Source organism: Lynx rufus, unplaced genomic scaffold (assembly GCF_022079265.1).
Source record: "Lynx rufus isolate CCGP_SWC_20201006 ecotype Redwood Valley unplaced genomic scaffold, mLynRuf1.p SCAF_2, whole genome shotgun sequence".
Lineage (NCBI taxonomy): Eukaryota > Metazoa > Chordata > Mammalia > Carnivora > Felidae > Lynx > Lynx rufus.
Genome location: NW_025814834.1, coordinates 138239060 through 138259949, shown reverse-complemented (window position 1 = coordinate 138259949; position 20890 = coordinate 138239060). Strand labels below are relative to the sequence as shown.

The following is a 20890-nucleotide window of genomic DNA, read 5'->3' as shown; positions in this document are numbered from 1 at the left end:
CAGATCTCAAGCAGGCTCTGTGCTGTCTGTGCAGAGCCCGATTCGGGGCACAAACTCCCGAACTACAAGATCACAACCTGAGCCTAAGTCAGACACCTAACGAACTGAGCCACCCAAGTGCCCCATTTTTATATTTTTAATGTCTTATTTGCAACCCTAACTTTGTGAGAATACATTCCTCATCTGTAATATTTTCTTTATAAATAAATATTTACATTATAATTTCCAGGATCACATTTTGTCACAAAAAAAAAAAATTATAGGATTCTAAAATGTACTGTTACTTTTTTTATAAAGTTACCAAAATACTATTTTAAAGAATTAATTTTTTTTCTTTTTATATTTCAGTCAATAATTTGGTTACAAATAGCTAATAAATCATATTTCATGGATTTATATAACTTCTCTAATGGTAGATCTATTTCTGATGGTTGTAATGTGTATTTTCTTACAAATTTAAATTTGTAAAAGTAATAGAAAATTACAATCCATAAAATCTATAAATAGAAATATTTAGTAATATAAACATAATTAAAATACTAAAGGGTTTCTACATTGGTTTCACCCAGAGTCAGGTTTGAGGGAATAAGGAGGGAAACCTCCAATGTGGTTAAGTGAGTTTGAGGAATTGAGTGCACCTGTGGTTGCATTAGCAGACATGGGTGTCAAAAATTGAATACCTTAAAGATAGTGTAATAGTCTACAGTTGTAACAATGGTCCATAGACCTATGCCAATAGAATGTAGGTTTTATTTTCTAGCGTAATGAATGATCTGCATAGATTCATCCAGATTACTTTACCAGCTTTCCCACATGCCTTGTGACAAACATTCACAGCATGATGACCAGGGTTCAAGCTATAGCTGGTGTTGATGGAACCCAGTGCATCCGTTCACGGCCCTTTTGATCATTAGGCTATTCTCTAGATAACCTTGAACTGAACCAAAGAAACAAAACAAGGCCAACCTAACAAAGGGAAGTTCCCTTCAGCTGAATCTAGAATACCTCCAAGTTGATGGGATATGACATGAACTTTATGTGTCTTTTATTCTTCTACCTGACATCCTTCTCTTAGACTGTACTTTTCATGAAAGGGAATTAAATATTGAAAGAGTAATTAAATATTACTTTAACACTAATATATTGATGTTAGTGGTAGACTATTTTTAGTGTGATTTTTTTTTTCTTCTTGTTATTTTCTTTAATTTTTTCCTCTGTGACTTTGTCCCTTCTCAGCGATCAGCACATTTTTCATTCACTTTGTAAGAATTCTTAGTGAAACATGTCACAAAGTTGCCAATGTTTGGTCATGTTCATCTTTCAGGAAAAATAGTTTTTAACTAAAAAACAATTTAGGATTTAATTTAAGCTTCTTTCTAGAACAAATGAAAACCCCAAATGTAGGAATCCTGCTTTTTGTAAGATTTATTTAGCTGCAGGTGCCTCAAAGAAATTGTGTGCTCATTATGTGGTTTCTACTCTTCAAACATCTGCCATGTGCCTTGCCCGTAGTAGGCAAGAAATAAACAATTATGAACTTAGTAAATAAAGACTGTCATCTTTTCAGTATGTAACTCTTAGAAGGTGTTTCTTGATGTTGAACCACTTCTGAATGGCCTTCCTTTTCTAACAGAAAACTTTTCTGTTGTTTTTTGTATCAAATTTCTCACAGCTCTATCACAATACATATGATATTTCCTGAAGAAGACTTGATTCTTCTTTTTTTTTTTAAGTTTGCTTGTTTATTTTGAGAGAGAGCAAGCACGCAGAGAAGGGGCAGAAAGAAGAGAGAGAGAATCCCAAGCAGGCTCCATAGCGTCAGTGCAGAGCCCGATGTGGGGCTTAAACTCACAAACCATGAGATCATGACCTAACTGAGAACAAGAGTCAGATGCTTAACCAACCAAGCCACCAAGGTGCCCTAAGACTTGATTCTTCTATAGGTACACTAAACCTAAAATTTCTACTTAATTCAGTTAAAATACTGAATGACATTTGAATTACTTACTTTAAACCAGTAAAATGTTTTATAGTTTTCTGAAAATCTTTAAAGCATAGTGCAATAAAACAATTGATTATATCAAAAGAAGATATGGGTAAAAAATAGAACCAGGGTTATATATTTATGTGTTTTAATGAGTAGGATTAGGTATTTATTTCGCAGGAACAAGTGTTTTTAACAGTTTTCAAAAATGAACCACATCACTATTTTTTATTCTAGAAGAATTCTAAGGCAATTTAAGCATCATTAAAATATCAAGCTAAAAACCTTGGTAATAAAGAGAAGTCTTGCCCAAAAGATAGAGAATGTACATCAGCTGCACTTAGATGCAGAGCACTTCTCTGGGTATTTTTCTTACAGTTTTATTTGTCCTCCACAAACATATAGTTCTAATTTTTCATTATTGAAAGTACTTAGATGTGTTTGTGTATAACTGATAAGTCCCTATCCCCTCCCTGCTTGCCCAAACTACCCAATTCACTTTGGAAGTTTCAGAGCTTAAGTGGGATACTCGACCTATTCCTCCAGTTAATCTTACCAGCAAAACAGACTTTTCTCCCAGTGCCCACATATTGTCAGTTGACAAACCCTGCTGATTCTGTCTCCCAGCATTTACCTTTTCTCCTAAAGGACCCCTGCATCAGGAATCTGATTTGTTACTGCTGTCCCCAGGTCCTTTCCTTTCCTTAGCCCCTCTCAGTTATTTCACTTGTCTTTTTTAAAGGATATCCTTTTAGGACCTGGCAACTGCCTGCCTCTCTTTCCTCATCTTTTGTAATTCCCCTACTCACACTCCAGGTACCAACTTTAACGAACCACCTGTAATTTTTTAGAAACTCCCAAATAGACATGCTTCTAGGACTGCATACTACTATTTGCTTTACATGAAATGCCTTTCACGTTTACTTCATATGATTGATTTTTTAATCTCTCCTCTTGGGTATGAGTCCTTGAGGACAAAGTCTGTTTATTCACTCTTCAACTTAGTTCTTTTTCTTTCTTTTTTAATTTTATTTATTTTTTAATGAGGTGCAGTTGACATATATCCTATTAATTTCAGGTGTACATCATAGTGATTCAATATTTTTATACACTACAAAGTATTCCCCATGGTAAATCTAGTTGCCATTTGTCATCACACAAAGTTGTTACAGTATTATTGACAGTATTCCCTATGCTGTATATTACATCCCAATGATTTATTTATTTTATACCTACAAGTTATTTTATACCTACATGTCTCCTAATCATCTTCACCTATCTCACCCAACCCTCAATCCCTCAACCATGGTAACCAACAGTTTGTTTCCTATATTTATGAATCTGTTTCTGTTTTGTTTTGTTTTTTAGATTCCACATATAAGTGAAATCATACAGCATTTGTCATTCCCTAACTAACTTCTTTCATTTAGCATAATACCTTCTCGATATTATGTTGTCCATCTCTGTTGTCACAAATGTTATGATTTCATTCTTTTTTGTGGCTAATATTCCATTGTGTGTGTGTGTATGTATGTATATACATATATATGTGTGTGTATATATATCTATATAAATATATAGATATAGATACATATAGATATCTATATAGATATAGATATAGATAGATATAGATCATGGTTTTTTTATCCATTCATTTATCTGTGGACACTTGGCTACTGTAAATATGTTGCAGTGAATGTAGGGGTGAATATATGTCTTTGAATTGGTGCTGTCATTTTCTTCAGATAAATACTCAGAGGTGGAGTTGCTGGATTGCACAGTAGTTCTATTCTTAATATTTTGAGGAATTTCCATGCTCTTTTCCATAGTGGCTACAATTATTTACATTCCCACCAACTGCATGGTTTTCCACTATGATTGCTCACATAACTCTTCTACCCCTTTTTCTCTCTCTTCATCTTCTGGAACCCCTGTGATTCTGATGTTGTTCCTTTTTAATGAGTCACTGATTTCTCTAATTCTTAAATCGTGCTCCTTTGCTTTAGTCTACCTCTTTTTTTCTGCTTCATTGTTCTTCATAAGTTTGTCCTCTATATTGCTGATTCGTTGCTCTGCCTCATCCATCCTTGCCGCTGTGGCATCCACTTGAGATTGCAGCTCAGTTATAACATTTTTTTTATATTATCCTGACTAGCTTTTATCTCCGCAGAAAGGGATTCTAATCTGTTTTCACCCCCACCTAGTATTTTTGTTATCATCATTCTAAATTCTGGTTTGGACATCTTGCTTGTATCTGTGTTGATTAAGTCCCTGGATGTCGTTTTTTCCTGTTCTTTCTTTTGGGCTGCATTCCTGTATTTCATCATTTTGAAGGAAGAAAAGGAATAAATAAGGTAGAAAAAAATCTAAAATTAAAAAATTAAAAACAACACAAAAAAATCCAAAAAAGGATGGTAGATCTTAGATATGTTATGGTCTGGTTGTTGAAAGGAGCTTGATAGATTAGAGGAAAAAGGGAAAGATAAGAAAAAAAAGGAAAAGTTTGAAAATTTGAAAAAGTGAATACAATGAAATAGAATAAAATGAAATGATGGAAGTAAAAAAATAGAATTTGAAAAATTTACAAAAATAAAAAATATAGTAGAAAAAATATTTTTAATAGAAATGGAAAATAAAAATAAATTTTTTCTTTCTGTATCTAAGAAAAGAAAAAAATTGAATAGATGGACCAGCAAACAGACTGAAGTACGATTGAAATTACATCATTTTCCCCTAGACGTTGAACTATGAAGCACATTATAGTCAGTAAACTAAGCAGGCAGAGAGACTTGTGTTCCTGAAGAGTGAGTTTGGCCCAGTTGTGCAGGGCTTAGTGTAATGGCTCCATTCTCCATTACTGGGGTAGATTGTTATGGCGCCTGTAGGTGTGTATGCATATGCGTGGGAGGGATGAAAATGGCATAACTCAGTTACCCAGTCTCTAGTATCAGAACGCTGTGCTCTCACTGACCAGCAGTGGCACACCCCTCCTGTGTCTCTGGCTTCCGTCCACTCCCCGCTTTTACACTGTCTGTGACCAAGCCGTTAGGTTGCCAGGCGGTAACTCCCTCCTGAGTTTTGTCTCAGATGCGGCTGTGTTTCCCAGCCCCTCACTTCTGAGGGACTGTGGCTTTGACCTACTCAGACCTTCTGGGGGAGGGTCTCAGTGAGCAATGGCCAGGTGCCAGCTCACCCCCAGGATCGTTTGTGGGACTGTGCTCCTGCCAATACCCAGAACTGTGGCTGGGTGCCAGCCCACCCCAGAAAAAGTTCCCGTGATGTTGTAGCAGTAGCATTTCAGGGTTCATGGATAATTACAACACATATCTGGTACCGGGCTTTCCCTTTAACGTTCGTGTTCCAGCACCAAAGGATGTGGTTGTTCTCTGGGGTTCACTGGGACCAGCCTCTACCAAATGCCCTCCCAGCAGGGGAACTTCCTCTCTCCGTGTGGCCTGAGGACCCCGAGGACCTCGCTCTCTGTGGGGATTTGCCCTTCCCCCCAGAGCACTGCCAGGTATCGAGCTGCGGAGTTTCAGACTCTGCACTCCCCATTTACAGAGTCTTAATGGAATTTAAACCCTCTCCTTTCTCCTTTCTCCCTTTCTTGTTCAGTCTCTTGTGTACTCTTTATTTTCTCCCCAGCTGCTTTTAGGCGGAGAGAATGCTTTCTGTACTCTCCCCCGTCTCCATCCTCTATCTGCAAGCCAAAGAGTTCCCCTCTCTCTGCGGCTTTCTCCCCCAGTTCACCTCTTCGTGCCTCGTGCCTGCTGAGTTCTCTGGTTCAGGTTGTGCAGATTGTTGTGTTAATCCTCAAATCAGTTATCTAGGTGCGCAGAATGGTTTAGTGTTGATCTGGCTGTATTGCAGGGACTAGAGATGCAAAAAAAACTTCCATGCTGTTCCTCCATCTTGGCCCCCCTTTATCTTTTTGATAATAACTTTTCTGACAGGTTTGAGGTCATATCTCATAGTTGTTTTGATTTTCATTTCCATGGTGACTAGTGATGTTGAGTATCTTTTCATATGCCTATTGCCATCTATATGTGTTCTTTAGGAACATATATATTCAAGTCTTCTGCCCATTTTTCAATCAGGTTTTTTTAAATATTAAATTGTATAAGTTCATTATATATTTTGGATATTACACCTTTATGAGATGTATGATTTGCAAATACATTCTCCCATTAAATAGGTTTCATTTTCTGTTGATGATTTCCTTCACTGTGCAAACATTTTTTTTAATTTGATGAGGTCCCATTTGTTTTATTTTAGCTTTTGTTGACTCTTACCTGAGGCCAAAAAAATATTGCTAAGATCAATGTTAAAAAGTTTACATCCTATGATTTTCTTCTAGGAATTTTCTAGTTTCAGGTTTACATTCAGGTCTTTAATCTGTTTTCAATTTATTTTTGTATATGTTGTAAGATACTGGTTCAGTGCCATTCATTTGCATGTGACTGTCCAGTTTTCTTAATACCATGTTTTGAAAAGCCTGTCTTTTCCTCATTGTATATTCTTGCCTCCTTTGTTATATATTAATTGGCCATATAATATGTAGGTTTATTTCTGGGTTGTCTCTTCTATTCCACTGTTCTATGTCTCTTTTTGGGCCAGTACCAAACTGTTTTGATTGCTACAGCTTTGTAGTATAGTTTGAAATCAGGGAACATGGTGCCTCCAGCTTTGTTTTTGTTTTTATATTTTCTTTTTGGTTGTTTGTTTTCCCTCCAGATTGTTCTATTTGGAAAATTTTGTGGTTCCATACAAATTTTAGGATTATTTGTTTTAGTTCTTTGAAAAATGCCATTGGTATTTTGATGGAGATTTCATTGACTCTGTAGATTGCCTTGGGTAGTATGGACATTTTAATATTAGCTCTTCCAATCCGTGAGCATAGAATAACTTTACATGTATTTGTGTTGCCTTTCATTTCTTTTATCAGTGTCGTAGAGTTTTTAGTATACAGGTCTTTCACCTCCTTAGTTAAATTTATTCCTGGACACTTTCTTTTTTCTGATGAAATTATAAATGGTGTTATTTTCTTAATTCCTTTCTGATAGTTATCAGCATATAGAAACACAATTGATTTCTGTATATTAACTCTATATTCTGAGACTTTACTTAAAGAATTTATTTATTCTAATGGTTTTTTGGTAGCGTCTTTAGAGTTTTCTATATTTAGTATCATGTTATCTGCAAATAGTGACAGTTTTACTTCTGTCCAATTTGAATACTTTTTATTACTTTTTCTTGCCTAATTTCTGTGGGTAGAACTTCCAGTACTATTTTGAGTAAAAATCATATTGTGGGCCACTTTGTCCTGTTCTGATATTAAAGGAAAAGCTTTCAGCTTTTCACCATTGAGTGTGATGTTAGCTGTGGGTTTGTCATATATGGCCATTATTATGTTGAGGTCCATTCCTTCCATATCTACTTTGTTGAGAGTTTTTGTCACAAATAGATGTTGAATTTTGTCAAATGCTTTTTCTGCATTTATTGAGATCATCACATGATTTTTATCCTTTGTCTTTTTAATGTAGTGTATCACATTGATTGCAGCAACCATTCTTGCATCTGGAGTAAATCCAACATGATCCTGGAATATGATCCTTTTAATGTGTTTTTGAATTTGTTTTACTAATATTTTGTTAAGGATTTTTACATCTATATTCATCAGGGATATTGGCTTGTAATTTTCTTTTTTGGTGGTATTTTTGTCTGGCTGTTCAGTCAGCCCTGAGTTCCTCAGGAGGAATTTCTCTGTATATAGATAAAGATTCAGCATGTCCATGGGAGGAGGTGAGTTCATGGTCATCCTACACTACCCATTATCTTAGTTCCTAACACAAACTAGATGGATGCTGAGTGAATGCTGCTGGATGAGCAAATGAGTGGGGATGAACTAGATCCTCCTTATCATTTTTCATTGTTTCTTCATTATGCTAGTGCAGGTTAACTGGTTTCCTTTTTCCTCTCCTCCTTCCTTTCTCTTTTAACCATTCCTCTATATCTGACTTAGGAAATACAACTCTGTTCTGGTCAAAAACTTTTAGTGATTTACCATTTCCTGCAGAATCCATTTCATGCTCAATGTCATTCAAACCCTGTAAGCAGTGAATCTTCAATCAGCCTACCCAGCAGCATTTCTTGTTTCCACTTGCCCACCTCCAGACTCCAAACCTATGTCTTATCCATTCTGTCATCACAGTCTGTAGCATGCCATCTCTGTGGTTTTGTTTATGCCTTACATTCATCCAGGCATTGACTACTGAATTGGCAGTCAAAACATCCCCTATCCCAATCAAAATTAATCCTACATTCTGTATCTTTCTATACTACTGTAATTTTTTCCTCCATGTGGTATATATTACATTCTGCTTTGTATTATAGCTTTAGTTTTTATTTCATTTTTGCATATGTGTATTCTTTTTTTTTAAGTTTATTTATTTATTTAGAGAAAGTGGGGGAGGAGAGAGAGAGAGAGAGAGAAAGAAGGAGGACACAAGCAGGAGAGGGACAGAGAGGGAGGGAGAGGGAAAGCAAATCCCAGGCAGGCCCTGCACCATCAGTGGGAGGAGCCCATTGTGGGGCTCGAACTCACAAACTGTGAGATCATGACCTGAGCTGAAATCGAGAGTTGGACACTCAACCTGTTGAGCCACCCAAGTACCACCTGCATCTGTGTATTCTAATAGATTATAGACTCCTTTAGTTAAAGGTGAATCATTTCAGCCTTGAAAGCCACAGGCATACTAGCTTGGTGCTATTTAGTCAGTGTGGAAAAAACATGGGCTTTGACTTAGGCAGACTTTCGTTTGAATCTTTATTATGCCACAAAAAACTATGAGATCTCTTTCATTTTTTCCCACTTTTCTAACTTGTAAAAGGAAGATAATAATACCAAATTTGCAACATTATTATGCAGATTAAATGAAATAATATATGTAAAGTATATAGCTTAATGCAATGGCCCATGGCAGAAATGCAATAAATGGTTATTATTATTGTTGCCATTACTGGTACTATAGTAGGAAGTTACTTTTGGAGAAAGATTTTGTTTTGTTTGCCTGAGATCTTAGTATTAATGGTTTTCATTTAATTGCGTGGCTAATTTCTGGCTGAATATAACTGAGGCTAGAAATTACCCATTAGCCTTGCTGTTAAATATAAATCTTCCCTTTTTTTCCCCACTATCTTACAATCTTGTATTACTTATTCTGGTATTACAACATTTTCCTGGCAAAAAGGATTGCTTGCTTCTTAAATTTTTCCACTAAAAGAGGACCAAATCGCTTCCAGGATTTGTGAAAACAATTATTTAAGCTTTAATCCTTTTTAATTCCATCTTTCCTGTGCTATTTTATAGTAGAGAAAATGAATTGAATTTCCTACTTTCCGAGTTATTGAAACCTGGTGTGTGGCTAGAGGGGCTTCTTTGGCCTGCCAAGTTCTAACACCTTACCCTCCCACCTCAGTTAACTTTCATTGACTGTATATGTTCAAAGCCTGGATGGCACCCTCTGAATCCATAGTTCCTTATACCAAGAATGGTATTTAAGTCCCTGCTAAATTGAAGTCAACTAAGAAAAAGGGTATATTGGGCTTTTGTAAATTATTAGGAAAGATAAAGTCCAGCTCCTTCTCCATTTGAAGTAGATATTTTGTGCTTATTATCAATTAGAGTTTCCTAGAATTGAAATTATGGGATGATGATTCAGTGTGGGGAAATACCTAATGTCTTTTTTCTCCTTTTCCAACTAAAATAATGATGAAATCATCAAAGAAAGAAAAATTACTCATATTTGGCTACAAAAAAAAGATAAGAATTGATCATATATATTTAAAGCATATGCATCATCTTCCTTACTGGTGAGAAGAGATTGAGAACTAGCACTAGAAGTTAACCTAAGACCTAGACCCTGGCAGAGGAATACAGTACTTCCAGAAATCAAAATACTGGAATAGGAGAGGGAATCAACTTGAGTTTCACCAGTTAATGATGATGGTGCTGATTGCGGCAGTGGTAATGGTGGTGATGGTAATACATAACATTTAGTAGGCAAATTGTCAGGCACTGTTTAAGTCAACTAGTGTTCATTATTTCATGCATCTAAAACCCCTATGTGATAGGTATTTTTTCATATCTGTTTTAAAATTTTTTTTTCAACGTTTATTTATTTTTGGGACAGAGAGAGACAGAGCATGAACGGGGGAGGGGCAGAGAGAGAGGGAGACACAGAATCGGAAACAGGCTCCAGGCTCTGAGCCATCAGCCCAGAGCCCGACGCGGGGCTCGAACTCACGGAGCGCGAGATCGTGACCTGGCTGAAGTCGGACGCTTAACCGACTGCGCCACCCAGGCGCCCCACATATCTGTTTTATAGTTGAAGAAACTCGGGCTTCAACAGCTAGTCCTACCCAAGGTCACATAACTTTTAAAGATGGAAGTGGAACTTAAACTGAAGTTGGTTTAACCTTTCATAAATCTTCTTAATCCTAGTTCTGTGCTGATAAGCCTACAAACGTTCCTGTAGGTGAGAGTGAGGTGAGAGAACAGGACAGGACTTCTCTAGTAGCTCTGTCACAGCAGAAGCACCAACCAGGCAGGCCACCACTTCATGGGATTTTATGAGGGGGAGTTACAGATTGACAAAGGGAAAACTATGTTGTAAACCCCTTATGGCAGGGACATCATGTTAAACTGTTATGAAGGGGAGAAAGATACAATATATGATTCAGATACTCTGTTTCCGAAAGCCAATTTTAGTAGAGCAGTCTGCCAGTAATCCCACTCCAGTGCATAACAATTTTAGACTGAAAATGCTAAGCAGAGGAGAATAATAGTGCACTCACAGTTGGTGTAGGTACCTCCTGATCCTACATAAAAGAGACATTATGCTAATAATTTCCATCTGACTTTGAAAATTGCATGATTCCATCCAACAACCTAGAGGAGTGAATTTTTCTAACCAGCCCCTATGATTTTTCCAGCAGACCCAGAACCTGTTTGGGTTTGGCATTTTAGCAGTTTAACTCTTAGCTTATCCCCTGGCATCTACCATCAGACATCCCATTAACAACTCATTAGACAAATTTTCTAAGATGTAACAAAATAATCACTCCAAAGAGTACACATACTCATAAAATAATAAATGGCTTCCCTGAGATAGTTTACAAACAAAACAAGAAAGTAAAATAATATCTGCCTCCCTCCCCCCCAAAAAAAACCATGAAAGTCAGCCTTACTAATGAAATAGATCTCTCATAATCAGAGATTTATGTAATACCAAGTGTCTATTCTTAGGAAATAAAAACAAATATGGCTGTGATGAAATAAGGGCAGAAAGGTGAAATTCCATAGCAATAATAATGATGGTGATGATGGTGATGATGATGATGATAATGATGATGTTAGAGTAATAATTCACATAAGCATTAGAAGCAAAATAACCTATTTTTATTCTAAGACATTCTTGCATTTCAACATCTCTGAAATGTGGATCTTCTTGAATAATGGTCTCTTTCAAATACTTTCAGTCACACCACAATGGTAATGATGATGCCCCTTTTAAGGTATGAGAGAGATGGTATCATTTCTGCATGTAATTTCCTGGCTTTGGATCTCAGTAAAAATCCAAGAACCTCACCACAGACTACATGCCTCAGTAAGATCTGGTCACCCATTCCTTATGTGACTTCATCTCCTAGAACCTTCCCTTTTTTGTTCACTCCACTATATGCTACAGCCGTGCTAGTCTCCATGTTCTTCTTGGACCATCGGGGCATGCTTCCGCCTCCAATCTGTTACCCTTGTTTCTTCTACCAGGAACAACTTTTCTACTGAGAACCCCCATGGTTTACTCTCTTGTGGACTGAAGATATTTATTCAAAAGACACTTTCTTATTTAGGCTTTCCTCTGTCATCTCATGTGAAATTGGATCATCATATGTTCCCTATCTACCTTTCTGCTTCATTTTTCTTTTTTTTTTTTAAATTTTTTTTTCAACGTTTATTTTATTTTTGGGACAGAGAGAGACAGAGCATGAACGGGGGAGGGGCAGAGAGAGAGAGGGAGACACAGAATCGGAAACAGGCTCCAGGCTCTGAGCCATCAGCCCAGAGCCTGTCGCGGGGCTCGAACTCACGGACCGCGAGATCGTGACCTGGCTGAAGTCGGACGCTTAACCGACTGCGCCACCCAGGCGCCCCTCTGCTTCATTTTTCTTTTTAGCATTAATTTTCAGTTGATAGTCCCTATTTCATTTATCTTGCTTTTGGTTTGTCTCTCTCCATTTGAGTAAAAGCAGAGATTTTGTCTATTGTCTTCAATACTGAATTCTCCTAGAAGAATGCCTGGTGCAGAGAAGGCACTTAAATATATGCTGAATATATGAATAAATATATATGTATAAATATATGTATTAATATGTAAATACACAAAATATAAGCCATAAGCTGCTGGACTACATGCTCTAAGGTTGGCAGGTGAAGTGGTGAGGGGGTGTAAATATCATGCTAAGCCTGTGTAATGATGCACGGACTAGGTGTTAGGTGTCTTCAGACATAAACCTGCTTCTAGTACTAGCTTGGTGAAATTTGTCAAGTTGATCCCCTGGGCCTCCAGGTTAGAGTGCATAATCTGAATGGATGTTGTAACAGGTGAGTTAATTGATCTTTCTAGTAAAAAACAATTGAAAAATGAAGCCCAGGAATAGGAAGCTGGTTAATGAAACCATGCCTTTTAACATAAATATTATCACCATAAACAATAGTGGTAGTGAGAGTTAGTACAAAAGAATTTTAAGATAACTTGTAGTTCAATTTCCTCTGTTTTATAAATAGTGAAACCTAAGCCCAAGGTTTGACAGACTTAGGCCAAGGTCAAATGTTAATTGATGGTTGATCTTCGAACTCCAGTTAGCATCTCTGGCTGAGCCCAGTCTTCTTTTTACTATAACTGGTTATTACACATGGTAAGTGCTGGTGACTTTCCAAAGAATTATTCTTAAGATGTTTTGATATAATGTTCAGCTTAGACTTGATGAATTCATTTAGTAACAAGAATACATAGATCAATTTATCTCTCTTTGTGATCTAATTCAGCTTACAGAAGAGATTGGAAAACTTGAAGATAAAGTTGAATGCGCTAATAATGCCCTGAAAGCAGACTGGGAAAGATGGAGACATAATATGCAAAATGATATCAAGTCAGCATTTACAGATATGGCTGAGGAGAATATCCAGTATTATGAACAGGTAATTAGTGCTATGTGATACTGCTTCATTTTATGAAAGTTGTCCTCTCTTTTACAATCTGTCCTTTGTTGAAAGAGTCTGTTAAGGAACCAAGTGTCACATTCAAATGCCTCCTTGGTGGCTCAGTGCCAGTGGAGTTGCTAGTTAATCGAGTAATGCCGAACCCACCCACTGAAACAAATATGTTTATGTGGAGGAAGGATGAAGAGTCTTCCTTCTTATACAGTATGCCCCAGGTGCCTAATTTGAGCCTTGATTGTGGGAAAGAATTATGCTATCATTTTGTTTTGTTTGTTTTCCCCACAGTTTCTTGTTTTAGAAGGATTTGAATTTTTTAAAAGCACTTGGGCAATGCTTGCTACTGATTCTCCCATCTTATTACCCTCATCCTCTCCTTTTCTTATGTTATAAAGTATTTGCAACATGAGAAAAGGACCAGAGGTTTCAATGAGCAGAAAATCAAATCAGGTCCTGTGCCTTGTTTCCCTTCCATTTCCACTTTGCCTTCTATAGTTGTTCAAAGCCTCAACAAAAGAGCATGCTATTCTCTCTTTTTATTTCAGTTTAGTTTAGTTCAGCTTTTTTTTCTTTTTTTCCTTTACTTCAAGATAGAACCTAGTCATCCTTTTGATTTCAGATGATTGTTTTTCATCTTTTTTTTTTTTTTTACAACTAACAGTTCCCCAAGGTGGTTATCATTTTAAATGAATTTTATACTATCCTTTTTTTTTAATCAAGCATATTCTAAACATACTGTTTCTAGCAGGTGCATTTTCAACATACATCTCTAACCTTATCTCTGACTAAATTAATGACTATATGAAATTGATACATTTATGCTTTATAGTCTATAGTGCATGCCAGACTGTAAAATATTGTATATTTTGAAAAGATTAAACTATTTTCATTTAATAAGCATTTCTTAAGCCTCTACTTCCATCAGACACTGTGCTGGGCCCTGGAGAGACCATAGCATGCAACACAAATACAGTGCCTTTTTACGTAGGCACGGTCACCAAGGGAAACAGTCAATTAATACAAAATATTATAATAAAGTGTAATATGTTCTAGTGTAGAAAGACATTACAAGGGCATCTAACCTAATCTAGAAGGAATGAGGAAGATTCTGCAGAGGATGTGGTTAAGATGAAACCTGAATGATGAATAAGAAGTAGGTAGATAAAGATGTGAGAAAGAGTTCCAGTTAGAGAAAATACATGCATAAAATCCCTAGAAGTGAGAGAATATGTTCAAATAACTGAGGCTCTTTTTTGGAGGTTGGAGAAGCAGGGGTAGTGTTGAGTTGAAAAATGAGGTTTGTAGGGGAGGAAAAAGTTTTCCTGAACCCTCTGACAGTCCCTAGCTGGGTCTGAAATTAAAATGATAGAGATAAATTGACAGGAAAAAAAGCATACAGATTGATGTAATGTAAGTTCTTTGTGACACAGAAGCCTTCCTAAGGACATAGGGACTAAGAAGCAGATGTGAATGTTTTTTGCTAGGTTTGATGACAGGTGGGCAGTCATGTAGAAATATGGTAGATTAAGGAGTATAAGGTATATATAATAAACTGCAGAAACATGACAAGACCTGTGTGTTAGGTGTCTTCTCTGTGTTCCTTTCCTTTGATAAGTACCTTCCTTTCCTCCAGATATGAGGAGAACAACTCTCATATGAGGGTTTTACCACCTGCACCAGGGGCTGAGGGTTATGGAAGATCAAAGTGACCTTCCTGCCTCTGCCATAGTCTCAGACTCCTTCAGCTTAAAATATTCAATATGCCTAGATGCCTTATTTTGCTGTTCATCCTGAACCACACTGGGCTGAAGAGGGCATCGTAATATAAGTCTTTATTTTTCATTCTAAGGGAAATAGGAAAAGCCGTTGAGTTTTCATCAGGGAAGTGACAATATTTATCAGATTTGCCTTTTAGAAAGGTCACTCTGGCTTATATGGCTCAGAGTGAAACAAAACTGGACATGAGGAGACCTAATAGGGAGCATTGTGGTACCAGACAGAGATGCGAACTGACATAGGGATTTCATGGTGGTGGCCTAGAGACTCAAGTGATTGAAAAGATCATTTTCTGTCCTTAACTTTTTTTATTCTGCATTAACAACCTTAAGTAAATTTAAGTATCTCAAAGGAATTTCCCATAAGTCTCAGATTTTGAAATGATTTGAACTATTTTGTTGGGGGACACCTGGGTGGCTCAGTTGGTTAAGCATCGACTCTTGATTTCAGTTCAGGTCATGATCTTACAGTTCATGAGATTGAACCCCACGTTGGGCTCTGTACTAGCTGTGCAGAGCCTCTTGGGATTCTCTCTCTCCCTCTCTCTGCTCCTCTCCCCCTCGTGTGCACGGTCTCTCCCGCTCTCTCAAAATAAATAAATAAACTTAAAAAAAATGAAAGTAGAAAATGAAAATAAATAAAATATTTTGTTGAATGACATCACTATGGTGATATTTATCACTATGGCTTAATTAATTAATTAATTAATTAATTTATCACTATGGCTTTCTTACCACTTAACTATTTCAATCCACAAAAAGACTTCCTCTCTCCTTTGCATTACAACCTGTCCATTCTGATGTTACAGAATTGTTATGACAGTCAACCAAAATAATTTACGGACAATGCCTCAAATACTAAAATATGCAATATACTAGAAGTAATTATAGTTATAAAACATAAGTATATTAGGGTGTAAGTATCACATGACACTGTTTATATTTTCACATGCACTGATTATATTTTCCTTTAAATGATAGGCTCTGCAAACTTTTTTTCTAAGTTTGAACTTCATTTTTTAAGGGAAAATCTTCATGGCAATTCCACTGAACTCCCAACTGAAATGTTTGGGTTTGACTCTACCTGTCACATAAATTCACATTTTTGTCAGTCTCATAGACTGATTTCAAATTATATAAAATATTGCTTTCTTAGAAACAGTTAAATTAGCATTACTGTGTCATTTTGCCAATTTTGTTCTTCACAGCAGTTTTAATATCAGTATGTTTTTAACTCTTCCTCCAAGTGAATTATATTTATAAATGTTACTAAAAATGTGTCAAGTGTACTGCATCTTAGATGTATATCTTTGAAGGAATCATTGGTTTTCTTTAAATTCAAAAAAACCCTGCGGTTTCAATTATTTGTTGTTGTTTTTTTTTTTTTTTTTCCTGAGTGAATAACTTTTAACTGATTTGCTATATCAGTCCAAGCATAATTAGGAAGTTGGAGCCCTTAAATAATCAAGGCTTTCTAATTAGCATGCAGACTGTGTGGCCTGAAACAGTAACAGTCTGCTGTTATCTGTTAACTTCAGAATCTCTTAGATATACAGAGAAGTGAAATGTTCCAGAATCTTTCCATTTCCTTTTTAATTTAATCACATTCTTCCAGAAATACCTCTTTTTTCATCAACGTTTGCAAATATAAATTCCATAAGGGTTTGTTCCTAGTATGATAGATGAATTGGGGTATAAACATTTGCCTTTGGACTTGTTTTATGAAGTGAAATGGTCACAGCTTATTTATAACTTAAAATTTAAATATCAAAGTGACAGGAAAATCAGATTATAAATATGAGGCATGGGTCTGTATCAGAAGATAGCTATTGTCACATTGAAATGTAGTACTTAGATGTGTGAATTTATTTGGAGACAGCACCAAATATATAACAGGCACTTCCACGTAAACTCAAGTAAGTAAAATAAAGTTATTTCCATTTTGTCCTATAAGGCCAATAATTAAGAATAAATATGAGTTATTTTTTTTTTAATTTTTTTTTAACGTTTACTTATTTTTGAGACAGAGAGAGACAGAGCATGAACGGGGGAGGGTCAGAGAGAGGGAGACACAGAATCTGAAACAGGCCCCAGGCTCTGAGCTGTCAGCACAGAGCCCGACGCGGGGCTCGAACTCACGGACCGTGAGATCATGACCTGAGCTGAAGTCGGCCGCTTAACCGACTGAGCCACCCAGGCGCCCCATGAGTTATTTTAAAAGACAAGAATTAATAAGACACTACAGCAAAAAATCCAACTGAACATGGGTGAATAATTTCAAAGCATATTGGTACCCAAATAACCAAAGCAAATTATTTCCTGATAAAATGTGAGGGGATGCTAAAACCATAAAACATGACATGCAGCATTAAGCGCATGGACATTTTCTCATTACTCTCTATTAGGTACAAAAGAGTGTCTGTTTATATGGTTGTTTATGCTGATGGTAATGATGATTATGATGATGGTGGGGATTTGAAAGGAAGTGATGCTTGGTAGGTATTACAAATTAAAAGAATACACTCTTTGAAAGTTTAATTTTAATACAATGAAAAGATCATATGTTAACTTTTGCCACAAAAAGCAGTTTAATATTGTAAAGTGTGCAAAGAAATAAACTATATGACTTTAAATATTACATTCACTTAAGTATTATATTCAGTTAATTATTAATGTGTGGAAGTCCTTGTTGCATAGCCTTATTTCTGTCGTTATAAAATTAATATACATGCACACTAAAAGCAAACAAAAACAACAAAAGCTAGGTACATTAACATAAAATAAAGAATGCCTGTAACCTTTTCTCCTGGAGAGAGTGGTATACTTAAATACAATTATAGAAAAATAATTTGCTATGTTCAGATCAAAATATTTTAAAATTTCTACATGACCCTTTCTGAATGTGTCAGCATAAAAACATGATTACTTATCTATTTTGTGTCATGATGATTACAGTGGATATATGTTATTTTGAGCTCCATATTTCTCATTTGTTTACTTTCCTATCTAATAATAATACAATACATTGTGTTAGTTTACTTCTATTAGCAAAGGCAACAATGAACAGTTGAGGCTTTATGCTATTTTTTTGCTCTCACAAATAATACTATTAAAAATAATTATGAGGGGCGCCTGGGTGGCGCAGTCGGTTAAGCGTCCGACTTCAGCCAGGTCACGATCTCGCGGTCCGTGGGTTCGAGCCCCGCGTCGGGCTCTGGGCTGATGGCTCGGGGCCTGGAGCCTGTTTCCGATTCTGTGTCTCCCTCTCTCTGTCCCTCCCCCGTTCATGCTCTGTCTCTCTCTGTCCCAAAAAAATAAATAAATAAACGTTGAAAAAAAAAATTAAAAAAAAAAAAAAAAAGAAAAAAATAATTATGAACATTAGACTTTAAAAACTTCCTGGATAAGAATTTTAAGAAATTACCGGATCAGAGGTCAGTTCATTTCAAATGATATCAACCTTATTTAAAAATGTCAGCTGTCTCATGTGAAATCATTCATTTAAAATTCTGTTAACATTAAAATCCTGTGCTAAGCACTACGGAGCATCCAGATTCAAACTTTTACTCTTGCTATTTGGGACCTTACAGTTTACTGGGGAAGAATAGTAAGTATATATATTTTTTACTTGATTACTACAGCTTTACCATGTATTAACTTTTTTTAAGGAAAGAACGTTTAAATGAGTTTTATTTCCTTGACTTGTAATGAACAGATTTAATCAAAGGGTTCTATCACTACTGAATAGTACAAATATATATGTATATATATACGTATACATATATATTTGTATATATATGTGTGTGTATATATATACACATATATTTGTATATATATGTGTGTGTATATATATGTGTGTATATATATACATATATATACACACATATTTGTATATATATGTGTGTGTATATATATACACACATATATATACATATGTATATGTGTATATACGTATATATACGTATATACATATATATGTGTATATATATACACACATATATGTATATATATGTGTATATATACATATGTATATATATGTATGTATATATATGTGTATATATATACACACACACATATGTGTGTGTATATATATATACATAATATATATATATATCAACATGGACGTCTAGGAAGCAAAAAGTGATTATAGTATAGGACATTTTCTGGAAAATCAAGGAAGAAAGAAACAAAATTACTGCAAGAGTACACCATCTAGCCAGATGAATAATACACCAAATGCTTCCGTAAAATCCAAGTCCAGTTACTTATGGACCACTTAAAAATTAGGGAAATTAAAATATGTATATATTTTAATATATATTATATATATTTTTTAATATATAAATATAATATATTTATATATTTAATATATTTTATTAAATATATATTTAATATATTTAATGTATATATTTTAATATATCTATTATATATATATATATATATATATATCATAGTAGTCCTATAAAGAGTAAGTAACGGATGAACGTTGAACATCCTAGAAGTTCTTGAAGTATAGTTGTATTTATTTAGAAATGTATTGCTTACGTTGGAGAATGGCAAAATACATTCAAACAAAGGAGTTGTTTTAAATTCAGTGATGCATACATAGTTTGGAACATGTTGTAAATTTTGTAAATTTAAAACACTCTGGTCCAGGGAAAGATAGTTCCCAAGCATTGTGACTTTAAGACATTAATGTGTATTGATAGTGATTATCAAACTGCCAACTAAGCAGGATTCTGAGTGGCATTTAGATTTCTATCCAAAATTTCATTCTTCTTTTAAAACCTGGGAGTCAGAGAAGTTACGGACTCTGTGCTCATCTACATGAATTAAGAGAAACAGTGAGGGAGAATGACTTTCCTTCACTTCATTCCATCCAACACAGAGGAACTGTTATGTGACATGAGAGAAACCTGGAGAAAGTACCCTTTTCAAAATCTGGGACATAAGAGCAAAGGAAGAAAACTCTGGCCACTCTCAGTCATATTCCGTAGAATTTAGTAAAGTGGCTTAAGAAGTTACAGAAAATTTACTTGTCATTTTAAAGTCACAGACTCAAAAAGAGAATTTGACGTAAGAGGAGTGAACAATTTTAAAAAGCGAAGCAGTTAAAAAATCAGATATAATTGTACCTGTGGACCACGGACTATGAAAGGCAAAGATACAAAGAGATGGATTCGGTCAAAGGTGAAGACACAAGCAACAGTGTCAGAAGGCACATTTCAAAATGGAAGAAGTAAGTTTTTTTGGGTGGGAAAAAAGTGAATGACTTCCAAGTAGTATCAAAGTCACATGGAATTGGGTGTGAGGAGCCTCTTTGGATTCAAGAAAGCTAGGAATTAATAAGCTCTAATAAAATTATTAAAGTGAATAAAGTGGAAACCATGTTATGGAAGCTGAAAATACAGGACTACTTCAATTCTATTTCATTCCTGTTTTCTCCATCCAGGAGAATGAAAGTAGAAGTTGAAAGATTTAGACAAATAAAAATAAAAGGTAACTAAAATCCAGTATATTTGAAGAGATACTAAATCAACAGCTATCCATTGCCACAAAAAGGAGAATTCTAGGTATTTTCTCTTTTCCAACAAACAATGCAAAAGCTCTTCCTTTACCAGCCTCAAAAACAGTGCTACAAAGCCTTAGTTGTAACCCTTAATCCTAAACTGACTTATTTTGGAAAGATTGGGAGACTTCTTCTGCTCACCCAGGAGAAATGCACACTACTTTTCATTGCTAGGTAAATGCTAAAATTAGCTTCAGAGAAAGCTTGGGGGAATACTGTAAAAATGACACCTGTTTCCAAAATAGTTAACCTCTGTATTTTCTGATATATACCATGTACAATCA

At 35.5% G+C, this 20890-nt stretch overlaps 1 protein-coding gene across 1 annotated transcript in view; it reads left to right on the top strand.

Moving 5' to 3' along the window:
* SNX7 (sorting nexin 7) overlaps positions 1–20890 on the top strand; it is a 109617-nt gene that overhangs the window by 69071 nt on the left and 19656 nt on the right. Inside the window, exon 8 of the mRNA XM_047082311.1 lies at positions 13092–13244. Coding sequence (XP_046938267.1) covers positions 13092–13244 — 153 coding nt within the window. The remainder of the gene's footprint in view (positions 1–13091; positions 13245–20890) is intronic.